Source organism: Cimex lectularius, unplaced genomic scaffold (genome assembly GCF_000648675.2).
Source record: "Cimex lectularius strain Harlan isolate CLEC.00 unplaced genomic scaffold, Clec_2.1 scaffold264, whole genome shotgun sequence".
Classification (NCBI taxonomy): Eukaryota; Metazoa; Arthropoda; class Insecta; order Hemiptera; family Cimicidae; genus Cimex; species Cimex lectularius.
This window is the reverse complement of record NW_019394222.1, coordinates 408,569-430,909: the sequence shown is the minus strand read 5'-3', so window position 1 is coordinate 430,909 and position 22,341 is coordinate 408,569. Positions and strand designations below refer to the sequence as shown.

The window sequence follows — 22,341 nt, the reverse complement described above, 5'->3', positions numbered from 1 at the left end:
TAGTAGGTCAGGAGGTCATCTCCTCTTCAGTACTCTGGGAGATTAAAGGGGTGGTTTCTATTGGATACAGATTGGGCAACTCGATTAGAGAGAGAGAGAGAGAGAGAGTGAGAGAGAGAGAGAGAGAGAGAGAGAGAGGAGAGTTTATTGTGGAAAACGTTTTGGGGATTATTTTCTGTACGAGAGAGATTTTCAGGTCATTGTAAAAGGTGATGTTGGAGACGTACTAAAGAGCATTGACTATGGTTCTGAGGTGACTGTGTTCTTTGGGTGCTGAAATGTTTACCGGTTCCCACGCACTCACAGTTAGTTTGGTTTAATTACTTCGGCACTTTTTATTTTATATTAGTACGCTATTTTATATATTTACGTTTTAGTGGTCAATTGAAATGGATAAATATTTAATAATAATAAGTCGCTGAGAATCCAATCCTGATTACACGACATTTGAAAATGGCAAAAAGGAGGGAAAATTCGAACTGTTGTAGGCTGAGATGGAGACTTGGGGTCCGAGAGGATCGAAGTCACGATAGCTCAAGTGGTAGAGCAGCGGCGTATTTAGCCGAAAGTCGTGGGTTCGAATCCCGCTCGTGACATTGAATTTTTTATCTCAACCAAGTCCTTACAAGTCAAGAATAATTAATGGAAATTAGTATTTATATTACAACAATCTACTGATGAACTAAGGGATAGTAGTTTTTTATCTAATTCAGTTTTTGAGACAAATTTTAAGCCTTTATTTAATAGATTGTTTTCTTCATTATTTAGTTCCGAGTTTGTTACGTTTCTAACCCTTGGGTAAAATTTAATTGAAGATTTTATGGCTAGTTTTATTTTTAAGTGTACCGTATTTCATGTTTTTAATTTTTTTATCCAATATACTTTTTTTTATCAATGATAAATTTAACTTTTGATCGCATATCATAATCGAATTTATCCCATTCTATTGAAGACAATAATAAGGTGCTAACGTGTACAAGATATTGATTAAAAACTTTTTGTATCTCTTTGTACAATTTTTGTAATTCGTTATTTAATATGGTTTTTTGGCATTTACGTAGTAAGAGAGTTGGACAGTTCTTAATATTTAATTTAGCAAGAACGAATTTTGGGATCAGGTTTAATATCAAACATTGGGAATTGAACTGGATTTGTTGATTTTTGTCCATGAAAGTCTTAATTTGTAATAAAATTTTAAGAGTTCTTGTTTACTGGCGCGCTAAAGTTCGAACAGACAGTTATTTCAACAGTACCTATATTTCTAATGTTCAAAAATTAGACAATTTTTGAGATGCTAAGGTCTTTTTTTAAACTAGTACATCAAAAAGCGACTACTTTCGTTCTTGCCAGTTCCTCCAGTTTCCCGAACGAAAAATCACCAAATCTCCCTACATTTTGATCTTCTTTGAAGCTCATTTTGTGGATTTTCATCTTTTTTTTTTTAATCATTGTCATTTTGAGCTTTAGAACCGTCAAACCATCATTTACGTTACCTAACCCGTCCATGAATTAAAAAAATTTCGTGCAAAAACAGAAAAAAACTCGTGAAAGCTGTTATGCAAGCGCAAATCGTTGAGGCTACCAGAATAAGTTTCCACTGGCTTCCGTGTCACGTCTTTGCATGGTAAAAAAATAATCTGATACCACAGAATAAACGATTTATAGCTAGGTTTGATTGAAGCAGATTAGATAAGTACAATATCCCATAAAAGTGTACTTATTTATCTTAAGGGGGTGGTAATTAACCCCTCTAAAAATAAAACACTGTATTTTTACGATTAAGGCTTATTATAATAAAAATAAATTAATTAAACTCTTAAATAATTAACAAAAGAATGCGCAACATAAGGGAAAAAATGAGAAAATCACTTGCCGAAAGTAGCCATGTTTCACTCACATTACAATTCGCTCCTGCAGAATATCGCCCGTCGGTCTTAGAGTTTTCCTCCGGGAATGATGAGGAAATGCAGTTGACACCTTGGCTGTAAAAACATAAACAGCACTTTTCGGAAGATAATTTTCTCGTGTTGCAATACGGAAGAGAAATGCTTTGTTGAGAGGGGAAAAACGTTAACTAATTTTATGATATTGAGACCAAAAAGGCGCCAGAGAGAAAAACGTGTGTGTACTGAACAACAGACAAAAGACGAGCGTCAACCCGTCCGCCAACTAAGCCTCTCATCTTTCGGCAGGCCAATCAGAGGTCGGAGGCTTAAAATAAAGAGAACTGAATTGAATTGTAATACGACTTTTTAATTAACTAATTTTTAACAAGAAAATAGAATAAATTACGCTTCGGCGTAAACTTTCAATAATACAATTATTTTTTATGATTTCATGATGATCTCTAACCGTGTGGCGCGCTTAAAGCCATACATTTGATATCCATTTATAAATGGATAGTAATTTTTTTACAGGCCTCTAAACAATACTGATTGCTATATTCTTCGTCTCAAAGTTCCTGAAAAAAGTCCCATGATGAAATTACTATTTTATCTTTTTTATCGTTGATTATTTCTCCCAAGTGATGCTGAAGAGGAGCCTGTCAGAGGCTTCGAATAAGTCATACGTGTTGTAATTACTTTATTATTGATGTTATGGTGGAATTTTTACTGTACTGGGCTGTTTGTTAGTTCCAGGGTGACGTATGTGTAATTCACCTCCGCAGAAAATGTTAACTATTCCTATTTAAAAAAAATCTGATTTGAAAATTTCTGGGAAGATATTGTTTTTGAGAGTACGTCAGTGCATTTTATGACGAACGAAAGATAGTTTTTATCTTATCAAATGATATTCTCGTAGTACAAAATAACCTACGAAAAAAATCGAGAAATATAGTATTTTTCTCGTCGATAACCGGGTACTTTTGAATTTCGAACAGATAATGTTATAAAATAAAACTTCGCACTTCCTTTGGTTTGATGTAGAATATTGATTAGAAATGTAAGAAGGTATATAAGATAGCATGATATTTTTTTTTGACAAGAGACCTTTAATTTAAAAAAACAAGGGCTACGCCAGGATGCGAACCCAGGGACCGCTAGCGGGGCAAATTCAGTCGGACACCCAACCGCTTGGCCATCGGATTCCCGCATGTTCAATGTATCTCTATGTTTAAAAAATTCCATTACCAAAATGGCAAACTTTTTATTAATCAAGTGGGAAGCAATTTTTGTTCAATTTGGTCCAATAATTTTCCTAAAGGCTCGCTCGTCCTAAAGAAAAATTGAAAAAGTACGTTTGCAATATTTTTAAAAGGATGATGGCTATACTTCAAAAAATTGTTTATAGAAACGAAAGAAGCCGTAATTTTGTAAACAAGCTGTAAATTTCGTCACGCTGGTGTAATGCTGTACATTATAAAATGAATTTTGCTGCAATGTAATTTCGCGAGAAACCTTCACATAGCCGCTTTTTTTTCGTTTTTGTTTTGAAATAGTATACATACAAAAGCTAAAAGGAAAACGTGCACGGAAAATAATTAAAACAAAAAGCCCAATTTGTCACAAGATGAAGATTTCTAGGGTAATTTTTCAATTTATATTTTCAAGGGAATGTCACGTTGAAAAGGTATTCATCTCAGCGAACACCACGATAATTTGAAGAAAAATAAAATTGTTTCTAAAAACATGATTCATTTGCTCATCTCTTCCTCATAATCCGATTGGAGAGATAAAAGACTTCTTATCTCTCGACTCGCAAGGGGCTCGACACACACAATAGCATCGAACGTCATAGTCTCTTTATCAAAATCTTCACGAGGGCTATCTGCCATTGTAATAATTTTATTGTCTCTCTGCCCATCCTTTTCAACACAAGGTCGTCAGGTGAAATCGAAAGAATTTAAACCATTCAAACCCACTTTTGACTGATTCTTTCAAATTCTTCAAAATTATTTGGTTAAAGAACATGTACTGACAATCTCGCTTTTGAGAGTTTTTTTAATCTTCTCTATATTAATTATATATTTCTGAGTGGCTTCAAAGAAACTTATACATTATTAGGGATTATATCTGATCCGATGGAAAAATTTGAATGTAATTTAAAAAGATCATATCAATTAGGTGTAAAGTTTTGCCCAAGAAAACAACCAAGTTTTATGCACACAAAAATACATGCATAAACACGAAATACGCGTCCGTTGGTTGTCACTGTTGTTATTATTTGATTAGAATATCTAGAAAAGGAAGTTCGGAGGTTGATGTTTGAATCTTAGATATTTGCCTATGGCGGTCCGATTTCCAATCTTCCCACTTTTTCCTTTCAAATATAATATAAATAGTGAATATAAGTTGTAAGAGTGTGTCTGCTGTGTCGTCGTACGCCCTGGCCGAGGACCTGCCCGAGATGCTCTGCATAATTTTCGAGATTTTCCCCGTCGTGGAGATGGGGTATCCGATCTACGATGACAGGTCTGTGGCTAAAGTTAAACATTCACTTCATGTTTTGTATTTTTAAAAAAATCAGTTTTGCGTCACGACGTTTCTTTTGGGGTGTTTTTGTTTGCGTCCAGAGTTCTATTTACCACCATCCGCTACGACTCATTTATATACACATTTAGGTTTAAAATGTTTCAAATGCTACGTCTCGGTACTTTTACAGTAAAAGTTAATTCAAAATATAACGAATTTAAAAAGTAAAAAATCTTGAGGTTGAAAAAATATCTTATTTCAGGTCAATTACATTTGGATTCGATTTATTTTAGTTTCTTATTTAAAGCTTCTTTGTTTTTTTGTATTCGTGGTGTTTTAGCATTAGCAATTAATTCAATTAGAGTTCGTGGTCCGATTGTCCAAATAACTGTTTTCATTTAATTAATCTTTATGTAAAGTATTGCTTGAGATTAAAAAAGTCAGTGTAAGTGTGCTTAGATACTTTTAATCTAAGGTCTTCATTGGGACAAAAAGCAAGTCACAAACGGGATTCGAACCCACGTCCTTCGGCTAAATACGCCGCTGCTCTACCACTTGAGCTGGCGTGACTTCGATCCACTCGGGCACCAACTTCCCATCTCAACCCACGTTTCGAATTTTCGAAATAGCAAAAAGGAGGGAAATTTATGAATTTTCGAAAGGTGGGTTGAGATGGGAAGTTGGTGTCCGAGTAGGTTGAAGTCACGATTGCTCGAGTGGTAGAGCAGCGGCGTATTTACCCTAACGTCGTGTGTTCGAATCCCGCTCGTGACACTGACTTTTTATCTCAACCAATACCTTACATAAAAATTAACTGATTATCAATTAAGTAAGACAATTGTTATTGGAAGTAACATCTAGATTTTCAAGTGACTCAATAAAAATTAGCTATTCTTTTTTTATTATAAATAGGTTTTACGTAAAAAAATAAATTTGTGCGGAAATCAAATTAAAACTATACATGGTTCGAATGTTTTCTCCAGTATCATTCTGCAAGTACCAGATCTGCCCCATGCCATGAGACATCTGCTGACATTCTTGAATCCTTTATTTGCATTATTCTGCTGGCCCAATTTTTAACACTTTAAGTCACCAGTTAATTGTTCGATAGTTGTAATATATTTAATGATTTAAACTCAATAGCCGATGGCTTAAAGGCGATACACTAATTCCTTGTAAGTGCAATTGGATTCTTGTGATTTCATATAAAACTATCGGGAAATTTATATCTGTTAAATTTTTTGTAGCTATTTATTGAATTTTTTGTCGTAAAAAAAACGATGTGATTATTTATGTTTCAACAGAATTAGAATATAAAACATTCAATAACTTGAGACAGGCTAAATGTTAAAGGAAATTGTCCCTTCATATTAAAATAGGGCCAGTAATATTTAAACACCCTAAAACTTTACTAAATACATATATTTTTTTAACTAGTAAACTGATTTTGGTTTTTGCTAGGTTCAAAATGAAAATTTCTTTAATCTGATATTCTTTACTTCGTTATTTTTGTCCTTCTTTTTTCTTATTATAGATGAAAATTTCTTTTTTGTAAGCCTTATATTTTGAGGGTTTCTGTTAAAAATAAATATCACGATTTTGCAACGTTTTGATGATCCTGTATCGAGTCATATTTTATTTAGTAATATAAAAACTTTTTTTTTATTCAACAAAAAGTTGAAAAACTTAAATGAAAAACAACGAATTCAAAAATAGAAGAGTCGCTGGTTATTTCAACAACAAGCTATATTTCTTTAAAATGGCACAGAATCGCCAAAAGTTGCAAAGTTGTGATTTTTATTTTTATTTATTTTATTTTTTAACTTCCACTAATAAGACTTACAAAAAAGAAAATTCATATATTTAAAAAAAACACTATTTCCTCTGCTTTAGAGGAGAGAGGAGTACTGTTGGGGTTCAGTCCTAGACCCTAGGTCCCAAGCTTTTGGCTGAGTCTGGCACCTTTACTCCTTCAAACTAAAGCAGCCTTATACTGTCCCTCGGACATAGGCAATCGAAGGAGTTTGTGAAGGAGATCAAACCAAAAGAAACGAAATGGCTATTCTCTAACTCAAGGAAGGGAATTAGGAGGCTGGTAGGTATCCTGACGGGCCATTGCCCTTTGAGAAGACACCTCTTCGTAATGGGTATTTTACCAGACCCCTTCTGCCGTTTTTGTGGAATAAAAAAAGAAACGGCACGGCACTACCTCGCAGAGTGTTATAGGTATACCAGGCATAGATTCGAAACTTTTGAAGGAGAGGGCATCACCAAATCACTCCCCGTGGTCCATAAAATGGTCCAAAATCTTGGGGTTTGTGAACAAGTCCAAGTGGTTTATGCAGGACACGAGAACCGACCAAGTCCCTTGGTCGCCCGCCCTGCGTAATATATATATATATAAAGCAACCTTATAACCAAAACCTAAAATCTTTTCTAACCGACCGCTGCTTAGGTTGGAAACGACGAGTTTTCGGAGATTAGACCACCAATCTAGGCCGACGTCCCACAAGGTGCATTCTCGGTCCCATCCTACAATTTATACTGATGAGTTGCTGATATAACATCTATGCGATGTAATTGCGCTATCTATGTAGCGCAATTTTATCTCCTGACTCAAATCCTACCAAGGCCATCTCCAATATCCAGGGGCGTCTTGAGCTAAAGTAAGCTCTAAGCTAGTAATAACTTGAACAAAATCACATCAACTCTTAACATATTTTCCTCTTCATAATTCGAATTGTTTTTGTGGTCCCTTGGGTTTCGAATTATCAAGAGTCGACTCTATTTAAGACTGTTTTTTCCTGATGAGGACCTTAAAATAGGCCGAAAGCTAATAATTTAAGCACGATAGGTGAACAGTATTTGGAAAAAAATATTTTTTTTATAAGTTGAAGTTTCAGGCTATTGGCCAATGTTCCGCAGCCCAAATTGGCTAATTCCTATCTCATTTCAAAACCCACTCCTGCTTCGTTGGAAGATGCCTTATAGGCAGGAATGTCGTTGGTCTTGTGTGGTACTTCACAGAAATTAGCCCATTTCTCTCGATAATTCGGAACCCCAGGGACCACAAAAATAATTCTAATTATCAAGAGGAAAAAAATTGTCAAGAGTCGATATGAATTTTTCCACATTAATACCAAAAAATTGTACATATACAAAACTTAGTAAAAATAATAAAAAAGCGGAAAAGATCAACCATAAAATTGAACATTGTTTACATTTAAAAAAAATCGTGAAGTGGTTTTTGTTTGATTTAGCCTGGCGTCCTTTCTTTAAATGATTTTCCGAAGCGGCCAGTGATGAGAACACATTGACAAAACACTGCCGCAGAACATAACCTAGAAAAAATTCGAAGAAACTTTTTGCTCTAAGGAAGTAACCAATACGTGGAAATTTAGAGGCATACAACAAAGAAAACTTCCAAATTGTAAAGATTGGAAGTGGCACCTTTTCGATTAATAGCATGCTTCTTCTAATTATTCTTTTTATGTAAGGTTTTTGGTTGAAATGAAAACGTTAGCGTCACGAGCGGGATTCGAACCCACGACCATCGGTTCAAAACGCCACTGCTCTAACCACTTGTTCTATCGTGTCATTCAAGACTTGATTAAGCTGTTGTGTCATTCAAGTCACGATAGCTCAAGTGGTTCCAGCAACGGCGTATTGAACCGAAGGTCGTGGGTTAGAATCCAGTTCGTGACGCTTACTTTTTTCATTTCAACCAAAAACCCTGCATAAAAAGATTAATTAATTGAAAGAAGTAAGTCAATAGACCACTAAATATAATGGATTTAACATTTTCAATGTACAGAATTTTTTCGATTTACCCAAGTGACCTGGTGAGGAGTTCGTATTAACAAGAGTCGACCGTTTTAATAAATGGTTTCAAATTTTTTTGACGATAGACTCAGTCCCAACATTGCCTAGGGCTGTGATCTATATTGTGAACATGACAAAGACAACAAAATTTATTATTTTATTTTTTAAAAGATTTTCTAGTATTTTTTATTATTTCAATTTACAATATTTGTAGGTATTATAAGTAATAAGCTAACAAGTTACATTAAAAATGATAAACAATTGATATTTTTAATGAAATAGTACTGGACACAAAACAATTTATTTTAGACAACTTTTACACTTTCAGGCAATTTAAACTTAAATTTTAAAATTTGATTTTGTTTCCCTTGAATATTGCCAAAAAGAGTAAAAATAAATAGTGTATCATTAAAAAAAAGTTGTCTAAACGTTTTCAAAAGTTGTTAAGCAATAAGTAAAAAAGTTGTCTCCAATAGAAAAACCATTGGTTTTTCAGTATATTGAGAATTAACCCATTTGGGCTGCTGAAGATCCAATAGCCCGAAACATAAAAATAACGGGCGGGTATTTTTTTTCAAAAACCCTTCAATTATACAAAATTTTGTGTTTTTGCAAAAATTATTCGTAGTATGGTTTTGTCGGACCCGCTCTTTCAATCGTCGCACGTGTTTTTTTTTGTCTCTTTCTCGTGTCACCACTTTCAAACGGCGTTTCTTTAGTACGTAACGAAGATAAACCTAAGATAAAAAATTTATTTTGTCCACCATTTATCGGAAAAGCGGGCTTTTACTTTTTGATTTTTAACTATATTGGAAGATTTTGACTAATTTGGTATTTCAGCAGTTTTGATTACTATTGCTGCAGATAGTTTTGACCAATATGATTTCAACGTGTCGTACACGAATGCGGGAAATTAACAAAACCTGGAGATTTTTTTTTCTTGGAGCAGTGGGGCGCCTCGTGGTGGGGCGTTGTCGATATAAAGGGTTTTTCCCCACTCGCAGTTCTCATTCTCTTTATACTGGTTGTTGGTGTCAAATGGTGGTTTTGAGACGGAGTCACAAGGCTCATATTTTGTTCACTCTCTACTCTCACAACTGGATATTCGTTGTATTTTGAGTGTCTGTGCTAGTGGGTTAGCTCCGCGCGCCTTGACGTGCAGTGTAGAGAGTGAAAACAATCTGTGATAGAATACCAAAGAACGTTTCGTTTTAGACTCTTGTAAATTGTATTTCGAACATGCCTCAAAAGAGTGTGAGCTTCGGTGGGGTCGTAACGTACCCGAACAACGTCAACGCTAAAAAAGAGGAAAAGAGCTTCTTGAGGGGTGTCTTGAGGAGCTCGCTGAAAATTAACGGCTCTCTCATATCTGTGAAATTGGTTTCCAGCAAGCTGAGGAAACGGGAGGACAGCTCGGTCGTGGCCAACAACAACAACATCAACAATAACAACAACACGGTCATCCAAGAGACGGAGGTCCGGACTACGATAATACAGCAGACGACCGTACCCGTCGAGCCTCCTCCGTTCCTCTGGAGGTACTCGAACTCTTCGCAGTTCAGCCTGTCAAACAACGATCAGGTGAGGAAAAAGTCATTTTCGAAAACTCGTCTCGTTCAAACAGGACAAGGTCGCACAATGCCTCGAAAGTCCTTTGTTTAACACATTTTGTCCAAACAATCTATCATCCTGCCAAGGAAATTCTCCTTTGTCACGTAATTAAAATTATATCTGAACAAAACCTATTTGAACATGACGAGCAATCTGTCTTTTTACAAACTTATAAAAAAAAATTTATGTTCCCCCTAGCAATACTAGTAATATTTTTCCTTGGGGCTTTCCAACATAATAACTTACAAACATAAAAAAAGTAAAAAAGATACATTACACTATGGTTTGACTCCTTCCCAACTTGTCATTGACTCGTGAATCATTAGTTTTTTTACATTTTATAGATCATTTCCCTCTCGTTAGGCGATATAATTGAGCCGAGTGGATAAAACTAGTGGTAAAACAATATATACTATAATATAGTAGTCGATTTACTAGTTCATAAACACAAACACTTATAAAAATGTAATAACCGATATCGAGGAAATGTAAATTCTTTGTCATGTTGACATAACAAAAATGAACTAACGGAATATTTTTTATCTGGATGGTTGTTCCCCAGCGTAAGATTGCGAACCTGGCATTGAATCATAAGATGAATCAACCTAACAACGAAATACCTAAGATTTATCGTTTTGATTGCTAAAATTTGCAATAAACATTTCAACAAACGTGGAACGTAACGTTCACTATCGAGGGTTCTTTTGTTCCATCGCAGGCCATTCGCAAAAAAAAAATTAAGATCGGATTTATTGGCTTTAATTTAGATGTTTGTAAATCCCAAGCCCAGAAGATGATCTCAATAAAGATCGAACGTTGCCACGATAAAGAAAATGTTTTTCTGAAACCTACATCACACCAGACCGCATCTCACGATTTCTGAATAATTATCGATTAACGGTCACTAACCATCACACACTAATTTACTTTAATACCCTTTATAATTCTCATAAACAATAACATTTCAAAGTTTTCATTTCAATGTACAGTGCTCTCTCAGTAATCCGAACAAATTGCTTCAGGGGAGAATTAGAAAAAATTCTGATTAAAGAGGGTCTTAAATACATATGTACCAGAAAAAAATACAATTTCAACACAACACTTTATTGCAAACACAAAATTTTAAACTTATTAAAATACATATACACAGTCAATTTTTTTAAATTCATTTAATATTTTCTCCATTGCTCCTTCCTTTTTTCACTAATTTTTAAGCAGCAGGTATATTATACTTAACACAAGAAGAATTTAGCTCGATTTAATTTTTTAGTAAAGAAGGAAGGCGAGTTTCACTGAACGCAAGAAATTTTTGAAAATTTGTTTAGTTAAGTTGGTTTTGGAATTTTGTATGACATCTCACTGCCTCTCTCCCTTTCCTTCCCTCTCTCTTTTTTCTCTCTCTCTCTCAATTTTTTACTTTTTAATTCTCATTTCTTGAACTTTTTGCCTATTCAGATTACTAGAATTACTAGAACGAAGTTCTCGGATTAGGGAGAGAAAGCATTGTAGGAAAGGGTGGGTCCCTCTCTCTCGCGGTTCTCCAACGTTCAATAACAATCGGCTGCTCTCAAAATTCAACTTGATTCTACTTATTACATTAGTTATTCTTGTTGTTGAAGCACTTATCTCATTTGATTAAAAAACTGTCTTATCCAGTTTTGCCCCGGGGGAGCAGATTTGTTTGTATTTTTAATCAGCCAAAATAGTTCTTGTTAGGGAGGGTACAAATTTATCCACTTGTTTCCTCCTTCGAAAATTGACTATACTCGAAAGGTAGAGCTCTTGAGTTTTTTGAAATTTGCATAATTAAGATGCAATTTTTCAAGTACCGTTCCGTCATGGTTGGTGTAATGCAACACAGAACACGTTTTCTGCCAGTGTAAGACAAAGCCCTATTCATGCCGATGTGTAAAATATCACAATTCATAGAAAGTAAACGATGTTCGTTGTATTTGTTAGTGAGTGTTTCATCACTCGCTGTTACAGGAAAGACGATGAATCAACTGACATATGTCATTGTAAACCGGGTCAAATCTCAAATGGGCTTTCGAAGTGGCAACACGGTTGTAAAACCAATTTACAGTTTTGCAACCCCTTTTTGCATGAGTCAATCTTCTTTGTGAGGGATTGCCGATACTATAGATTGTCGTCGCATCTGCTTCAATAAATCTTGGATTTTTCTGTAGACTTTTGTCAATTCAAGGAAGAATAAAACTGTAAATAGGACGAAAGCGTTTTTCAGTAGAGGGTGGACAGTATGGGTGTAACGTATTTTGTACTATCCGCGGTTTTTCTTCTGACGACCCCTGTGCCGACCTGGGTGCAGACGAGCGGCAACGCTGCGAGGAAGTCCGCAGGGAGGACAAAGAGGCAGGCATGTGCAAGGTCTGCCCGACCCAAGGCCAGTCGGCTTATACACTTCCCCATTTAATAATTTTCTCTTAACCGTTTGAAACCCCAGCCTCGTCAAACGAGAGAGAGCTAAAAAAAAAAAAATAAATAAATAAAATTGCTTGCGAATCACTGCACGTGCCGTCGAGTTTTGCGATCCGCCTTGTAAAGCAAAGGCTAAACAATGAGTCTAAAAACGCTGACATCGCAATCTTCAGTCTAACCCATTCTGGCCTTTACCTCTGATTGTGTACACTGTTTTGTATGTGGTAATCGAAATAGAATCCCGGCCAATTGTGCTTTCTTATTGAGCAAAGCAGTTCTTGCCCATGGCCTGTTTATTGCGTTGAAATCAAATACAGTAGCTGTGGGTTGGTCTATGATGACCGGTTACTGCATCGTAAAACGTTTTTATAACTTGAGTTATTTTATCCATCTACTCCTCATCTTTTGAGGTGCACTTACTAAATACTCGTTCTATCAAGTCCACGTCCCCTTCATTTTTCAGTAACATTAGACCTTCGGGATCACATGCCCATGTAGGTTTTGTTTGCTCCTCACAGCACAATCATACGCAGATCTTTAGGTCATCATTGCGGTATACCGAAGAGGGCTGATTGAGTCTTTTGAAATGATGATTTTCTATTGAATTGATTCTTCTTATTATGTACATTGTACGGTAATATTTCAGTATGGATATCGTCCAATATCTGTACAATAAACAATCTAAGCTTGGTCTCAAGTATTCCAAATGTTTTTCCGAGTCGACATAATGGACAATTTCTTTTATTGCTTGCCTTTTTTATTTATTAATAGAGCGTGATAACAATGAAGTGTCCACTTTTATTTTATCGGGCAAAATATAGATCCATAGCGATGTGAAGATTATTTCGGGTCAGCGGTTTGATTATAATTATGTACTGTCGTGTTATCTACATTGCCAGGCCTATGACATGCGTGTCGGTTTCACTCTGTGTCACACGATGCCTTACTGTTCTAGTTTGACAGTTATCTTTTCCATTGCTGTAAATCTCGCTCTGAAGGGGAAAACCCTTTCATGTTTAATTGCAGTTATCGAGTTTTGCCGATACGCTCAACAGTTCAAAAACATTCTTGTTTGATAGTTACCTATCATCCTGGTCCGCCCCGCTGGTTGGTTCATACGCAGACTAGGATGATAGGTAATTAATTATCAAACAATAGGTTCATCATGCCGTAGACCACTGGAGGAAATCTCACAAAAACATTCTTTTCGCCCTTCACACGATATGGTGGTTAAACCAAACGTTACACTTTGAACTCGTGTACTTTTCATTTTTCATCTTGTCATGTCTCTACCCCGTGTAGTTATGTGGTTGTATTCTACGGTCCGACTGCTCTGTTCGTGACAGCATTTCGTTTGAAATTCGAGTCACGTCTCGTCTAATTTGGGCAATAAATCGTTGGCCGTTAACGGCTTCGGCCATGGACGAGTTGATGCGGAAATCGGCTGCGCGGACCCAAGTTCACCGGGTGCTGGAAGCCGGCCAGATACGCCGTTCATCGTTCCGGGTCGTTACCCTCATTATCGCCTCGTCTCGTTTAAATTGATCCCACTCCTTGGAATCTGCCACAATTCAAGGTTTTCCGATATATTTTCGAATGAAAAAAAAACCCTAACCCTCCCGGATCGGAAGAACACTTCGCCAATTCATGCCAAAGAAGAGGATAATACAGTATTTAGTGACTGGGAGTTTTGGTGGCCCTATAAGGGCCGGTGTTGTTTTGAAATGTAGAGACGATGGATGAGGCCGGGACGGACCGTGTAGTGCCGTTGGTAGTGGTCCGTGACCGAGAGAGCCGTTGGCTGAGGTCTGGGGCCGTGGATACAGTCAGTTGACTCAGCAGCGGTTGAAGGGCCTCTGGTGCAGCAGATAGCCGAGTGAAGCAGTTGGCCAGTAGCTAATTTGGTTGTGTTGCGAGTTCGAGGCTAATGCTGCTTGTACCCTTGCTGTCGTTGTCGGTGCTCCATTAGTGATTATTGAGAACTTGTCGGGGAGTAGTCTTCAAGGTGCAAGGTAAGATCCCGTCGAGTAGACTAGTCTCAAGTCTCAAGGTGTTCACTGTGCTGTGAGATCTCGTCGGGGAGACGAGTGTGAACTCTGAAAGTATGAAGTCAATGAGGCAGTGCCCCTGCTTTTGTACGAAATGGCTCAACTACGATCGGCTGCAGAGTGAGGGCAAGACCATTCCAGAACTGGCGGAGACACCTAGCGGGTATCTACATAACTGCCGGCGGCCACCACACAGTAGTAATTGTTAAAATGACAAGCTTTAGTCTATAATTAGAAGAACCCCTGGATTAGATGTAGATTAAACGAGGTGTTTTATTCTGCGCCCTTAAAGAGCATCTCCCATTCTGTGCTTACCCCTGGGTACACCTGTGAGTACTAGATCATCAAGTATAACTTGATTAATAAGCACGGTCTCAGTGGTTGAATTTCTTCTACGGTTACATTGTACATCCCAAAAGACTTCCTGCAAATGTGGCACCCTTGCAGTAGGTGTGTTGGTGTTTTTTCTGCTTCTTTGCAGAATCTGCTTGCTCAGTTAGGTTATGCCAATTTTTTAGATGACCATTCAGTTTGCATTCCTGTCAAGAATGCTGCTTGGATTTGGGGTTATTTGCTGCTTCCTTTGATGCTGTATCCTTGTTCTGTGCTTATAGCACACTGTAGAGTCCTAGTTCGTCAAGGAATCCTGTTATTAGGACAGGTTTCAATGGTTGAATCTCTTCTAGGTTACGTTGTACGTTCCAAAACACTTTCTCTAGTGGGCAAGTTTATTAGTAAGCATGTTGGTGTTACCTCTGCTTCTTTGCAGAATCTAGATTATACAATTTTCTTCAAATGCCCATTTAGCCTGGTGTTAATCCTGTTAGGATTCGCAGTTTTTTCTGGCTTCCTTTAATACATTCTATTACATCATTCCTTCCAAAGCTTGCTAGAAGGTTCTTGGATTTTTGTATCCAATGAGTGAATTTCAATTCATTCATAATATCAATTTGTATACCACAGAAGTCCTCAGCTCTTATCAGCAGTATAGCAGCCACTTTCCTTGCAAGGGCATCTGCTCTCTTATCGCCCTCTCCTCCCACATGCCCTGGGACCCAACAAACGGTGACGTTGTTTTGCATACCTAATCTGTTAAATTTTGCAATTCAGCACCATCTTTGAGCTAATGGGATTTGAACATAGAGCTTTGATGGCTGCTTAGCTATCTGACTTAATAGCTATATTCTTGTTGTTGTACCCTCGAGTGCACGGTCACAGTCTTCAGCTTGGTAGGTACTGGTGTCATCATGTGGTGGAGGATATCCCAAAATTTTCTCAATACCAGCTGAGGGACTTGTACTCATTGCTCTCTAGGATTAAACAAAATGACTAAATACTAAATCATTACTGTTTCAAAAACTTCAACCCTGATAATAAATAATATTTAAAATGGCTACAATTATATGGTTTGTTTGTTACAGACGGCACTCGTGCACACCCTGCCATGCGAGGAAATCGGGGAGTGCAAGGGCTTTCGGAAGAACCTCCGTGGGAAATGGAGACGCCTGGTGAAGAAGAAGCCAGAGCCGGAGGTCTACACCATCCCACCGGAGTTCAGGGACCAACTGAAGCAAATCTACGTCTACTGACGAAGCCGACGATTTGTGACTTTTGAGTCATGATTTTCCCCGGAAGAAGCGCGTGATACAGTTCTCGAGGAAAATGAAATCGATGTATTTTAAATGTACATAGTTTTAACTTTAAGTGAACTTAATTTAAACTGTACTCTATCGTTTGTAAAATGAAAAAATACTACTACCAATGATTGGCCGCAATTTGAAGAACTGAGTGAAAGACTTTTAATGATTTGAAGAGAAACCTAAATAATACACGTCTTTTACCTTACTTTTTGATTTTTTCCCTCCCTCCATTTTGTCCAAGAACACTTTCATTTTTTCATAAGGCCATATATTTTTTTGTAATAAAGGTAAAAGTTCTTTTCAATACATAAAAATAAAAATATTTCATTAACTGTTAGTGCTAAATCCTGCACAAAATGTGTGAATTGTGGGGTTTCTCAACTTTGACTCACATTGAGTCCGAATTACTTTTAGTTGATGTACACTTATTATTTTAGTCTTAACTTTCCTTCACATAAAATTTAATAAAACCGATTTGAAATTTCGAACATTGAACATATTTATGATTTTGCGTCTTAGCTTAAAATTTAAATGATACATATTCAATGGTGAGTGAGAAAAACTTCCAAGGTCTTTCGAAGGCAGAAATCTCAGTTTTGGAATATTTCTGCATTGAAATATAACGATCTGTCAAGCTGAGCCACTTTTTTGAATGTCACAGTCATGCCTAGAAAAGAGTGATTTAAGATATAAAGGCTGAAAGCAAGTTAAGTTTTTGTGTTTGTATAACGACGATTTTGAAGAAAATATTAAATTTAGAGGCCGAAAAAAAGATAATTTTAAAGAAAATTGGATATCTCAGGGAAATGAGAGAAAGAATTTTTATGTTTTGTTTTGAATAATAAAAAAAATTGCATTTATTAAAAGTTATTATTGTGCTTCATCTTGACTAATCCTTCGTTTTTGCCATAGATTATATTGTTTTGACAATTTTGTAACAAGCGAGTAACTCTAATTTGTCTCTTATTCGTAAATAACACTAGTCATATGATTTGCCAACACATTGAAATTGAATTGTTAAAAAAAATCAAATTAGAAAGGAAGAAAACGTTTTGTGAGCAGTATTCTTTTTAATTGTAATATATTTTATGTATATTTATACTTTATGAATACTAGTGTCCGAAAAGAATTAAAGTCACCTGCTTAGAATGTTCTTGTAGTACGAAATAGAATGAAGTCTGTGTACATTCATCCTGTACTTTGTTATATATTTATTTATTGTGGACATAAATAAATATAGGGTTAAATCAATTTCTTGGATGAAAGAGTTGATCAATAAATGAGTATCATGATAAATATTTCATTTGTTCCCTTTCCAAACTTTGTTACGATAATTGGCCAATAGAATCAAACACAACAAAACGATTTTCTCCACTTTTCAGGAGGTTCTGGTGTAAAAGATGCCCAACAGGCCAAAGAAGATGATGGTGGGTTCAACGCGCCCACGAGTACTAAGGGATGATTGAGATAAAATAAAGGGATGGGAAACTAAAGCAATTTTTTAAGCTCAGCGTTATTTCCTTAAGGTAGGTTTAGTGAGAAGGAGGTGTTAGTGTGAAGAGTAGAGCTACGTACGAGTCCGTGTGACGTGACAACCTGTCCCATCTTCAGCACAATTGACAATTTATTTTATTCCTCATTATTTACTAATTAGGTCTTTTTATTTCTTTTCCTGTGGTTGTGGCACTTAGAGGGTTTCTATTTGGAGGAATATCAAATGACCTGGTTTCTCTTTTTGTGTATATATTTCAGGACAACCTGTCCCCTACTTAGCACAACTTATTTTATTCCTTATTATTTACTAATTAGGTCTTTTTATTTCTTTTTCCTGTGGTTGTGGCACTTGTAACGGATGAGGGTTTCTTTTTGGTGGAATATCAAACAACCTTGTTTCTCTTTTTGTGTATATATTCTGGGACAACCAGTCCCCTCTTCAGCTCATTTGAAAACTTATTTTATTTCTTATTATTTACTAGTTAACTGTTATTCTCTCTTTTTCCTGTGGTGGTCGCACTTTAACGGATGAGGGTTTCTATTTGGAGGAATATCGAACAACCTGGTTTCTCTTTTTGGGTATATATTTTAGGACAACCTGTCTCCTCTTCAGTACAATTGATGACTTATTTTATTCCTTATTATTTCGAAATATATATACAAAATGAGAAACAAGGTTGTTTGGTAGTCCACCAAAAAGAAGCCCACTTCCATCAAAATAAAATCTTATTGCACATTAGTCTAAAACAATTCAGATATTGTTAAATGAACAGAAATATTTTTTTTTACATTCCCTCATGTCATTGAAATATATAATTATTTATTAATTAGTTTTCTTGCATTGATAAAAAGTATTGTTATTACTTGTTGAAGGAAAATCTGTGTAGGCTAACCATCTCGGGCAGTTACGTCATGAGACTATCGAGACGACATAATGATAAAAGTACAAGAAGGAATGCTTAACCTTCCCACCATGTCTTATCGTCTAACTCGCTGGCATTTTACAGCATAATCCAAGAGAAAATCTGACAATTTAAATTGTTTTTATACAGTTTGTCCTTTGTCGGATTTCCGATGTATTCTGCAATTTAGCTCCGTCCACCCAGCAACTATGGAATCACTGTTGGACCACTACGAGCAGCAGTATGCCGTCTCGACTGCTGATTTCACTGCCAAACTCGCCAAGATATCCCACTTGGACCGAGGTGAATAATCAATTTTTTTCTTGATCGTACTTCCATTCAACTGGATCGACAAGGTTTGCACGGTTAAAAGTGCGTTTTATTATTTATCTGTTCCTTCCGACAGGTGGGCAGCTGCACCTTGCACAGGAACTAGAAAAACAGATTGACGAGCTGAAAGAACTTGTAAGTACTTATTGCACGTTTGTGTACATTTTCTGGCTAATTTTCCTTTCAAGTACAACACTAATTTAATGGATAACTTTTATGTGAGAAGTTATGTATGACCCTGTGATCATTATGGTGAAACCTCTTGCTAAGAATGACACTATTCTATTGTTAAACCCAACTGTAAATTTGTAGTGAAACCTCTTGCTAAGAATGACACTATTCTATTGTTAAACCCAACTGTAAATTTGTAAAACTATCTTCAATCGTAGTCCCTGACTGCAGGCAAGGTGTGTTATCTTGGACTACACTGACAAATGTCTGACATAAATTCCCCCCATACGACTAAGTCAAAAAGTTTTAATACAGGGCTCTTTCACAACTTCATAATAAAAGAGGCTCAATCCTTCGTACTAAGTGCCAGCATTGGTTGGTTTTTCATGGCGTATGTCCTCCGAGTGCAGCGCTTAGTATTATGTTAACTTACTGGAGTTTTTAGCCATTTCTTGAGTCCCTCAATGGCCACGCTTAGAATAGTTTATTTTAAAAATATACAGGTTGTTACATGGTTAAATGTCAATACTGAGATGGCGGATTCATTAAATAAAATGTAGTTCAGTGCCACCAGTATGAGGTTTCTATCTTGACTCTTTCCTTAAATATTAACATTTTTTTATTTTAATCTAAAATCAGAACTTTTCAATTTTTTTTTTTTAAATACCCAATTGTGGCCCATGCTATCTCAAGTGCAATGCAAATTCCATTAAAATTTTCGGGGATTACACTAAAGTTGCCTTATTTTATAATTCATCAACTAATAAATGTTTTTTTTAAATAAAAATATGACGTGTACGATGTAATTGGGTTGTTGCACTCTTTGGGTTCATACCAAATTTTCAACCTTGCAAAAGAGATTTCACTAAGTTCTAAAAAATGTTAAAGTGATTTATGTCCTTGGGATACTTACAAAAAATAATTCAACTTTGGTGAAATCCTCAAAAATTTTGATGGAAAAGTCATTGCATTGAACCGCAATTGAGTATTTTAAAAAGTCATGGGTTTTGCCATTGGTTATTCTTAGAGCAACTTCTGTGTATTCAGAAGCTCAAATTTTTCAATGGAAATGTTACCTTGTGGAAAATTTAATGTAGTCTACGAAATAAAGATCAGATTTGTATTTTAATGCCATTAAAGTTGAGTAATTACGATTTTATGTGAAAAAATCTCTGATTTTGGAGTAAAATCACAAAAATGTTTTAAACTCAGGAAAGAGTCAAGATAGAAACCTCTGGTGGCACTGAACTAACTTTTATTTAATCAATCCTCCATGGCAGTATAGACATTTAACCTTGTAACACCCTGTATATTAATATTTCTGATTCACTTTCATCTTTTATGATTTTACTCTGCAAATAATTTAAAACATACTTTAGTTTCTGGGTAAAGAGGACTGTGGTGGCCAAGCCGTAGAGTATTTGACTATAGATACTCTACATATAGCTAGCGGTTCTGGGTTCAAATCCATAATTTTAGTTGAGGCTAGTATGAAAAAAATATTGTTTGACCCCTTACCCCATGACACCCAACTGATAGTAAAAAGTTACACCTTGTATGACAACAGGAATTACTTTACCTCGGTTCCTGACTGCTTAAAAATAACAAATTTTGTGCAACTAATAATATACACTTAAATGCCACTTTAATTGATCTATGAATTGACCTTTTGATTGGTAAAACAAATCCAAAAATCTTTTTAGCTTGAACAAATGGATTTGGAGGTGCGCGAACTAGACCCTTTGCAGAGGGCTAAGCTCCGGACGAGGATAGACAGTTACAAAGCCGAGCTGACCCGTTTGCAACAGGAGTTCAGGATGAAAGCTACGATCAACTCTAGCAACAGTGACGGTATTCAAAATAATAGCAGAGTACTGCAAATAAATTTTATTACAATAAATGTAAAATGAACAAAAAGTATAAAATATTTCAATAAAGTTTCTATTACATATTTTAGGCAAATTAGTTTACTTATATTATTGAACTAAGGGTAGTATAAAGTAATAAGTAATTTAAGTATTTAGCTAATTTTTAAAGTAAGGTCAAAAGGTACTAAGGTAAAAAAAAATTTTGAAGTGATAATGGGGAATGGTATATTTTTTCTTTTCCTTGTTAACCAGTTGTGGAAAGAGAAATGATTTTTTTCAGTATCAGGTAAATGGTCATCGGTTGAAGAAAACTCCAAAATCATGTTTTATCTAATGACCATTTGCCTCACTTAATTTTACTGGTCATTTCACACACAAAAAAATCTACTATTTAGCTCATCAGTAAATTATTTACTTAGAAAACATCATCATTGAATTAATCACTTTTAATTCTATAAAGTGGTATTATTGTTTACAAATTATGTAGAGGATTTTATTTAAGAAATAGAACCGACGTCCTTTACAAAAATGCCCTAAGTTCTTTTGTTGTGTAAATTCTCCCAATATTTGTAGTAATTTAAATTTGTAAATACATAGGGTATACATCCCATAGCGAGTCATACGGTGAGTTGAGCCTGCGGGAGGAGCAGAAGCAAAGATTACTCGATTCCTCGGAAAGGATAGAAAGGTCAAGCAAAAAACTGGCCGCTTCGTACTCTGTCCTTTTGGAAACGGAGGAAATGGGTAACACTGTACTCAGGGACCTACACTCACAAAGAGAAACAATTTCAAAATCCAGATCAAGAGTAAGATGACCGTTTCAACATTAATAGGACGAAGATTCAAACGATTTTTTTCTTTTATAGCTGAGAGAGACGGAAGCCGACTTGAGCAGGAGCTCACGATTGCTGAGTGCCATGGTAGCACGTTCACGCCAACACAAATTTATCCTGTCAGTTATGGCATTTGTTTTTTTAATCATTGTAATCTTCAGCATTTATTATTCTGCAACACGGTCGAATTAAATTCAAATTCGGTTTGTTTTACAAATTTACAATATTTTTAATACGGCCTTAGTAGGTTTGCTAGTCGGTTTCAGAACTCACAACAGACTGAACTTGCATTATTTTAAATGTTAGGCTTTTTTGTTAAACAAAAGTAAATTTTTTATTATTGTGAATAAAAAATATCAATGTTATAATTGTCAGGAGGGCTGTTGTTATATATATAAAATATTCTTTTATAAATTTTTTAACACCTAAAATAATTGACCTTTCTAAACAGTGCTAGATTTATTAATTCTGGTATTTATCTGATCTAGTCATATATTTATTTTAATTAATTTTAGTGCACATATTTTTTTTTATTATACTGTACAGTGATAAATGTTAAACACTAAGGTCCGGTCTATAGTCAGTACAAATATTCATATAGTGAAAATGATAAAATAAAATCATTTTATATGAGAATTGTTATATGAATGAAATGAAAATGATACTGAATTGTTGAATAATGGTACAAATAAAATCACTTATAAACTTTATTTAAATATTTAATTACTTTTTTTTACAACAGTATTTGAACTACGAGGTTATATCAACCCTCGG

The 22,341-nt window shown here is 35.6% G+C and overlaps 2 protein-coding genes across 3 annotated transcripts in view; both read left to right on the top strand.

The window, feature by feature from the left end:
* Positions 1 to 17,265, top strand: part of LOC106674140 — a 179,914-nt gene extending 162,649 nt beyond the window's left edge. For both annotated transcript variants that reach the window (XM_024230329.1, XM_014406681.2), the window contains exons 5-6: positions 9,623 to 9,815; positions 15,751 to 17,265. In XM_024230329.1, coding sequence (XP_024086097.1) covers positions 9,623 to 9,815; positions 15,751 to 15,918 — 361 coding nt within the window. In that variant the 3' untranslated portion in view covers positions 15,919 to 17,265. The remainder of the gene's footprint in view (positions 1 to 9,622; positions 9,816 to 15,750) is intronic.
* Positions 17,266 to 18,408: 1,143 nt separating this feature from the next.
* LOC106674298 (vesicle transport through interaction with t-SNAREs homolog 1A) lies at positions 18,409 to 22,277 on the top strand. The gene is made up of 5 exons (XM_014406936.2): positions 18,409 to 18,668; positions 18,772 to 18,830; positions 20,570 to 20,717; positions 21,332 to 21,540; positions 21,601 to 22,277. Exons 1-5 carry the CDS (start codon positions 18,575 to 18,577, stop codon positions 21,757 to 21,759), a joined length of 669 nt encoding a protein of 222 aa, XP_014262422.1. The 5' UTR covers positions 18,409 to 18,574; the 3' UTR covers positions 21,760 to 22,277.
* The last annotated feature ends 64 nt before the right edge of the window (positions 22,278 to 22,341 follow it).